Source organism: Salarias fasciatus, chromosome 8 (assembly GCF_902148845.1).
Source record: "Salarias fasciatus chromosome 8, fSalaFa1.1, whole genome shotgun sequence".
Classification (NCBI taxonomy): domain Eukaryota; kingdom Metazoa; phylum Chordata; class Actinopteri; order Blenniiformes; family Blenniidae; genus Salarias; species Salarias fasciatus.
The window spans coordinates 2,910,405-2,919,070 of record NC_043752.1 but is presented as its reverse complement, the minus strand read 5'-3'; the positions used below and the strand labels follow the sequence as shown (position 1 = coordinate 2,919,070).

The 8,666-nt window shown below is 45.6% G+C and overlaps 1 protein-coding gene across 1 annotated transcript; it reads left to right on the top strand.

Annotated features, from left to right (window-relative positions):
* Positions 1–5,197: 5,197 nt before the first annotated feature.
* On the top strand, positions 5,198–8,328 carry LOC115393034 (keratin, type II cytoskeletal 1-like). Its single transcript, XM_030097795.1, has 3 exons — positions 5,198–5,228; positions 5,976–6,043; positions 6,660–8,328. Exon 3 carries the CDS (start codon positions 6,707–6,709, stop codon positions 7,622–7,624), a length of 918 nt encoding a protein of 305 aa, XP_029953655.1. The 5' UTR covers positions 5,198–5,228; positions 5,976–6,043; positions 6,660–6,706; the 3' UTR covers positions 7,625–8,328.
* The last annotated feature ends 338 nt before the right edge of the window (positions 8,329–8,666 follow it).

Genomic DNA, 8,666 nt, shown 5'->3' with positions numbered 1-8,666 from the left:
AAAAAAAAAAGAAAAAAAAGATGTGAATCCTGTCCGTATGTGTGTGTCCACACTCACCCGTTCAAACAGCCAATCACACGCCAGCAGCTCGGGACGCGATCAGGATCTAAAAAGTCTCCTGGGCTCTGAGGAGCAGCTGGCGTCCAGCCCGACGCCGAGGCTCTTACTTTGAAAAGCACAGGAAGTCTTCTGCGTCGCAGAATGATTCTTCATTCCTTCCGAAACATTAATAGTCACTAAACACTTTTAGTTTTCTTCTTTAATCTCACTTAAACTAACATGGCCGACCTCCGGCGGACGCGCGGCGCCATCTGGACGCTCGCGGCTCCTCGGAGACATCCACAGGTTCAGCATTCAGGGCCTCAATCCGAACCACTTCTTCTTTTTTTTTTTTTTTAAATCTCATTTCTGGTATTGCCTTTTAAAAATTCATGGCTCTATTTCCAATGTGCAAACAGTCAGACGGCGTTCCTGAGATAACACCAGCCGAGCGCTGTTAATGTGGGATTCAGACGCTCGTGAAACACCGATTACGACGCCGTCGTCTCAGAGCGCTTCCAGGAGAACACAGCCCAGCTGGAGGCTGCTCCATCAGGACTGCTGTTAGCAAGCTAATGCTAATGGGAAGCAAACGCTAAAGGCTCAGAGGAGGAGACTTCCTGCAGGACCAGAGTCAGAGGAAGGAAACCTGAACCTGGTTTAAGAACAAGTTGAGGACTGAAGTCCGTCTCCTCAGTCACGTCCAACTTGGATCAAATCTGATTCTTGAGACTGAGGTGACAGAAAACCATGTGAGGGAGGTCTGGATCTGGATCTGGATCTGGTCTGGATCTGGATCTGGATCTGGTCTGGATCTGGATCTGGATCTGGTCTGGATCTGGTCTGGATCTGGATCTGGATCTGGATCTGGTCTAAAGAGTCCTGAACTGATCCTGATGTGGGTCACATCTGTCTGCAGTGTCCACATCACATCTCAGTCTGCTTCAAACTCTGAAGCAAGTCGATCAAACAACCTCCTCCTCCTCCTCCTCTTCCTCTCTCACCTCCTCCTCTTCCTCCCTCTCTTCTCTCCTAACCTCATCTCTTTCTGTCTTCCATTCTCTTCCATCTCCTTCCTCTCCTCCCCCCTTCACCTCCTCAGTTTCTCCTCTCCCTTATTTTCATCCCCCGTTCCTCCTGTCTCCTTTTCTCCTCCTCTCCTCTCCTTCACATCTGTTCTCTCCTTTCATTCTGTCACCTCCTCTCCTCTCGGTCTTCTCTCGTCTTCTTCTCTCCTCTCACCTTCATCTCTGTCCATCATTTCCCCTCACCTCATTTTCATCCTTCTTCTATTTCCTCTCCTCCCTGTCCTTGTCCTCCTCCTCCTCCTCCTCCTCTTCCTCTTCCTCTTCCTCTCCTTGCATTTCCCTCCTGGCACTGCGTCACTCAGCAGCAGGACGGAGGAAGAGGAGGAGGAGGAGGAGGAGGAGGAGGAGGAGGAAGAGAGTGATTCAGGGCAGATTTTCTGTCCCACAGCTCTGATGGCAGCATCATTTCTTTCTGTTTATAGCTGAACGACAGTCTCTCTCTCTCTCTCTCTCTCTCTCAGCCTTCCTCTGTGCTGATATGAGGATTAATTCTGGGAATATAGTGGAGAATTAAAGGGAATCTTGAAGATTACATTTGTGTGTTTGTGAGTTTTGATTTGTGTCTTTTTCTTTTCCTCCCTCCCTCCTTCCTTCCCTCCCTCGCTCATTTATTTGTTGTTTTTTCCTTCTTTTGCTCTGAAACCTCCTCCTCCTCCGCTCCTCCTCCTCTTCCTCCTCTCAGCGCTGAGCTTTGCAGACCCGCCACTCATTGATCCGACCGATCATCATCACCACAAACATCCTCATCCTCATCTCCATCTTCATCAGTTCGGCTGACGTTTCCCCTGCAGCTGTGAGCCAGGCTTCCCTCCCTCTCTCTCTCTCGCTCTCTCTCTCTCTCTCTCTCTGCTTCTTCCTCCTTCATCCTGTCTGCCTCCCAGGTGTCAGCGTGACGACTCAGTATCAGGACTCAGTTTAAGGACTCAGTTTGAGGGGTGAGGACTCGGACCTTCCTCGGACTCCTTTCTGAGTTCAGGCCTCGAAGGTGTGGCGGTTTTGGAATTTTTATCGTTGGCCTCGTTTCCGCGACGACGTGTCGAGTGAATATCAGTATTGATCTCGACAGGCGTCTGTCTCTCTAATCCCAGATAATCTCACCTCCGACTCCATCACCACCAACACTAACAGATCAACTAGATTAATTAACGAGTACTAGCGCATGTGCTTGAGTCAAAACTCTTCAAAGTAAAAGTACTGGTTTGATTTCTGTCTCAAAGTAAAAGAAGAAGACGGCACAAAGGATTTGAGACATTGTCTTGGTGGTTGGAGGGAATGATCCACCTGGATTCGATCGTAAAGCTTTCAAAGTAAAAGCCCTCCGTTATCAACTTGCCTCGAATGAGATTATTCCACCCAATGTCTTTTATTTTGAAACACAGGAAGTTCCTCCATGCTGCTGCTGGTGTCTCTCAGAGTGTTTGTAATCTGTTACTTCTGTCTGAGCTTCACAGGCTGTTCAGAAAGTTGGAGTTTGATTTAAAACAGTCTGATCAAGCCAGTCGATCGATCGATCGATCGATCACCACGAAGTCACGAAAACATGAAAACGGGATGTTTGGATTATTAAACGACTCAAATATCAGGATCAATGAAAAAAAAAAATCAAATTCAGATTTACACTTCATCTGTATCACTTCAGAGTGGGGGGGTGTGTTTCAGCATTGATTGACATCCTACATGCTCATATTTAAACCTGCAGGAGGGGGCGGGGCCTACCGATCCACGCCTTTCTACTGGCTGCAGGCTCCGGCCACGCCCCCTCCAGCCGGGCGAGTCGTCAGAGGTTTTCAGCTTTTTGAAGGAAATAAATATTCTAAGTAGTTCAGATAGAAATGAATGATTAGCCAATTAGCAGAACTATTAAAACCCGGGGAAATGTATTTTTAATTTCTGGAGTCTTTAAGGTGTAAAAAATATTTTAAAATGTCTGGAATGTTCAAAGAATTCTATTTGACTGACGTTTGTTTGTTGATTTTAACCTGAGTGTCAAACGTTTGTTTGGATAGTTTAACAAACTGGATCACATGTTGATGTGATCAATTCTAAATCTCCGAGCCGGGAAATGTGTTTCATCGACAGGAAGTGATCAGTATAGAACAGGAAGTGACCGAATGTGAAGCTCTGTATGAACGGTTTCTAATCACAGTATTGGGAGAAATGTTAATATTCAAACTACAGAATTAAAAAAGAAAGAAGTCTGCGGTGTGAATCTGATCTAAAATGAGGATCCGATGGAAATCCACACCGAGCAGGAGGTGAAGGACAGCCGACGTGTTTCTGTCTCATGAATACATTTCTGGAAATGTATTCGACTTGTTATAGCTGTGAACGTATAGCCACAGAGTATACTGTATGTATATTATATGACCATTGAGTTTGTTTCTTTCAAGGAGAACATGTAAAAAAGAAAAAAAGTCTCATCTATGTTTTATATAATCAAGCTTTTTTTGTATTTTTATACTTGAAGAAGAGGACTCATCTGACACATTCTGTAAATTTTTATTTTTCTGGGTTGAAGATTTTTTTATTTTTTCTGAAAACCATCAAAAACAATCCATGATCAGAGTTTAAGAGACCAGGAGGCCACATCGAAAAAAAGGAAGAAAAAGCACATGAACACAGATCCAAGTCCCATTTTGTAGCTGTTTTTCCTCTATTATAACCGACCAGTGTGCGTACGCGACTCAGATTATTCAGTCTCAGCTGTTTCTCAATGGTTTCTCGCTGAATGTGTGATTGTTCAAACCATTTGTGGATGTTGGAATCATGTATATAAACCCAAATAATATATTACAGAATCGATTTTATGTGAGATTTTTATAGAAGGAGAAAAAAAAAGTAATACTCCAGAATGGCATGCATACTGTATACATTCCTGAAATCTGCACGCAGGATCCACGAGGTCTCTTCTGTCAATAATTCTGTGTATACCTGTGAGTGTACCATAGAGTCAACAGAAACTGTACAGTAAACCTAGATTTTTGTATGACGTCGGGGACGAGTGGGTGAAGTTCCAAAAGAAAAGAAAAAAACCCCATGTTGTGAACACCTTCTAAACGCTGTGAGAGTGATGCCTGCTGTGTGCGGTCAGTGTCGTTTGTGAATCGTGAAGAAGAATGACGAAAATCTACAGAGTCAGTATAATAAAGACCAACTAAACCGTGCAAAGAGCAACTTCCGCGACTGGAAGGCGGAAACGTTGCTGCCTGGTGGGAGGAGATCCGGCCCGACCAGGAAGTTGCTGCTTTTTGTACATTCCTGTTGTGTTTTTGTGGAAATAAAGGTGAAGCTCTTATACGAGTCGGCTGCCGCTGCGTCATTTAGCCTTTCTAAAGACCGAAGGCGTTCCGGATGTGGCGAGACCCGGTGACTGCTCCGTGAAGACGCCAGGTACCTCAGACGCCACTCAAACACAGTTCTCTGGTAAATTCTGTTCGTCAACATAAATGATGAGTCCTGCAAATTCTCTCCGTTACACTCGGACTGACTGTAGAACCCGTTACCGACTGTTTGAGTCTGAATGCAGAGGAATGTTCACAGTGACCCCTGCAGGTTGTACTGAGTATGACAGCAGCAACATAGACAAAAAAAGGATTTAAAAAAAAGTTCAAGTTTTTAAAAATGGATTTAAATGTTTCAAATGGTTTTCTTGTATTTATTTGAAACCATTTTATTGATAATTTTTCATGACGTTTTTTCTGTCTAATCTTTTGTTAGATTAAAAAAAGATTCCATTTTTAATCTATATTTATGGGTTGTTTTTATTCACATGTATTTATGAATAAGCTCCATTTTGAACTCTTTATGTTGCGGGTTAAAGATGAATTTTTCTGTGTTACCAGTTTCGAGGAATCTGAACTCCTCAGAGTTTTAACCTGATCTTCACCTGATCGCCTCGTGTTTCCAGAACTCTGATCTTTCACCGCCAGACTCCATCGCCGGCTCCCCCGAGGCCTCGGCTGGATGTCAGCTTCTCTCTAATGAACTCGCACTAATCAATGTTTACCTTCAGAGGAGACGAGCCGGGGGTTAAAGGTCAACCTGGACTGCTCACAGAGTCACTGGGGAGTCATTATGCAGCCTGACCTTCAGCTTTTCTCAGTACGTAACCCGACTATCCTCAGTCTCCAGAGGCATTCTGCCTCCTTCATCACGACTTTCTACATCCGAGAGAAATCTTTAAAGATTCAAAACGTACTCTTTATCTCCTGTATTAAAATAAGATGCTGTAGAAGAATCTGCTTTGACCTGTGAGCGTTCAGATCGCAGTGTGAAAACCATCCAGGATGTTTTGAAATGTTGAATTCAACAGGAATCAATGCGACGGGAAAGAAAACACACATCTCACCTGTTGGTGGAATTATCGACCCAAAGGCCAGACTTTACACTCCTGCAGCTGGAATCACTTTTCCTTCTGAAAATTTTCAACCAGAACTTCAGATAAGTTGATTTTCTACAACAGAAATGTCGAATTAAGAATTTTTATAGAGGTTAAAGATGATAGAAATGAAGATAAAATGTTAATTTTGCAGGTTCTGGAAGCAGCGGATGGCACAGTTTTGGCTTCCTGGTTATTTTCGCTGAAGGAGGTTTAGTTGCTGAACACGTTGAAGCGTAGTTGGACGGTTTTATTTCCGTGTTTTACACACAAACTGAAGGGGAAAGTCGGACTCTGCTCTAACAGCTCCAGGTTTTACAGTCAGACTGCCTCCAGTCCCGTCTCAGTGTTACATGTGCACACATACACACACACCCACACACACACACCCACACACACTGTCACTCCTCGTCTTCCCTCTCCACTTCCTCCTCGCGTTGAGCAACTTTCTGTTTTTTTTCTTCCTGCAGCCCAACAGAGGACCTGAGTGAAGACACCCTGAGGTGGGGGGCGCAGCCGGCTGGAAGGAATACAGACGGTGGGTCCAAACACAGGAAATCCGTTTGTGGTGTGTGTGAGACGATCGACGGATTCCTGAAAGTGACTCAGAGTGTGAAGCGACAGACTCGCCCGGTTCGAACCCTGCAGATCATTGCTTTCACTTTCTGATCGGCTCGTTTTTACGGTGGCTCTCCAAAGTATTGATCCTCCTTAAACGTTTCCACGTTCAGTGTCGTTGCAGAAGCAGGTGGATTTGATTGGATTTCATGTGACAAACCAACACAATGTGGACTGGAAGGAAAATAATTCATGGTTCAGAAAACTCTTCAAATGTTGGATCTAAATGGTGTTTTCTCATTTTTGAGTTTAAATTAAATGAGAAGAGGTGATTAAATAGTGTTTATCTGCCCTAAAGGACATATCTGTGTCTTTTAAAGCCAAGACGGCGTAGAGGGCCCCCTGCTGGTGGTGGTGGATATGACAGGAGCAAGGTGGAAATCAGGCTAGCTAACAGCTAGTTAGCTCATTTCAGCTCATGTTCAGTCTTTTATTAGAAATTTTCTACACTTCAAAAACCTGATGTTTTATTTCTCACCAGGGTTCAAAGGTCAGCTGAAGGATCGATCTGAACTCTTGTGTTTCTGATGTCTCAGGTGGAGAATCAGGACGAATAAAACCAGTCTTCAGTCGGAACGCAAACATGGAAACCTACCCGTGGGCTTTAAACTCTGCGGAGCTGAACGAGGAGCTGCTGGCCAGCCTGCGGCGTTTCCTGACGCTTTATGACCAGCGCCGCAACGTTTTCCGGGAGGCGGCGGAGTGTCTGAGGCGAGGCGGGGGAAGCGAGCGGCGAGCTGCCACTGACAGTCTGGCCGTGGCCCTGCTGGGTCTGCTGCGAGGGCCCCTCGGCGCCACCGTCGGGGGCGTCTCCGGAGGACTGTGGGGGGTTACCGGAGCGGTCGGAGCGGCGGCTTACAGCAGGATGTACGGGCACGTCAACGTGATGGAGGCGTCGATCGGCTTCCTGGGCGGGGCGTTCGGGGGGCTGGTCGGCGGAGCGCTGTCCGGCTCCGTCGCAGGCGAGGCGGAAGTTACTTTCGTGGCATCGGGCAGGAGGTTTGGTGGCGTGGCGAGCACTGTGCTGTGGATTTCTCTTGGCTCCGTCAGCGGCGGCACCATCGGGAGTATCTACGGTGGATCGATCGGCGCGGCGGGCGGAGCGCTCGGCGGAGGACTCGGCGCCCTGCACGCCAGGGCCCTTGTGATTTACATGATGAGTAATTCCATCAATCGCCCTTCTGAGGGAAAAGGCTCGAGTGACACGGTGGAGACGTTGCAGACCAGCGTCAAACCGCTGGTGGAGGAGCTGCTGGCCATCCAGAAGGTCCTCGCTCAGATGAAGTTCAGCTACATGACAGTCGACATCACTGAACAAACCGCCAAGACTCTGGCTGCTCTCCGCTCGCTGGAGGAGGCTCTCAGCGGCTGTCAGGAGGCTGCAGATCCGCCCAGGAGCGCCCCCTGCTGGCAGGACGGAGCCAAACTCTGCAGTGAAGCCCTGGAAGAGCTGAAGAAGATGAAGGCGGAGGTGGACAAAATACTGGAGATGTTTCAGTGAAGGAGAAGCTGAAGGTGGAGAAGTTACGCCAGTGGAAGTTATTGGAATTAGAATAACGTGTCGCTTTAAAATGTCTGATTTACATCAATCAGCATTCATCAAGCGGTGAAAAGTTGCTAAATTGACTCGTTTCTGTCTGTCTTGTCAGTGATTTCAGGCTCCTTGACTCCTCGTCTCCTGCCTGCTTGGTTCGTCTTCTCTTTCCGTCGCTCGGCCTTTTAGTGTTTTTCTGGATTTGGGTCATTTGGATGTTGTGGTTTTTCGATTCTTGCTGTTCTTTCGTTGAGTATCAATCGCCTCAGCAGCTGTGTTTTGTGAATCGAATCCTCCTTTCAGTGAACCGTCTCATATATTCTGAATTTTCCGAACTGTGGAAAATTTAGAATATTTCACTTCTTTATCTTGAAACTCGTTTGACTCTCAAGAAACATGAAAACACGGAGTTCACCAGTCGTTATCTGATCAGGATAATTGAGTTCATTTCAAACTGATCAATGATCTGCAGAGTGCAAAGGTCACAAACACACACACACACACACACAGCCTGTTCCTGAATCTGTTCAGTGTTATTTTTGCTCTTAATCATTCAAAAATGTCAATCTGCTGCAGTTCCTGACACCTCTTTATTCTTTATTCTGTAACTTTATGTAATTTAATGTGTTTTAATGAGATCGACTGTTGGAATAAATCTGTCTGTCCTGGAACTGGAGCTTTGCAGTTTATCTTTACTGTGATTGTGTAGGCCTACAGAAGGTTTAAGAATCTGTGTGAACGGATGAAATGCTTCACACTGATCTGGTTCTTCCTGATGTTTATATTTCAGACTAAAAAAGCTAATTTAACCTCAGTATTTTAAAAAAGCAGAAGAAGCTGAAGAAAGCAGAATGAATTGAAATCTTTGAAGAAACAGCAGCTCACAGATGAAAACGCAAGACATTTTATTGACATTTTTGGTTAAAATCAGACCTTTTAAATGAAGTTAAATTGACGGTTTGTCAGATTTGTGAAGCTTCTGCGGCGACGGCGTTCATCCTCTGCAGCT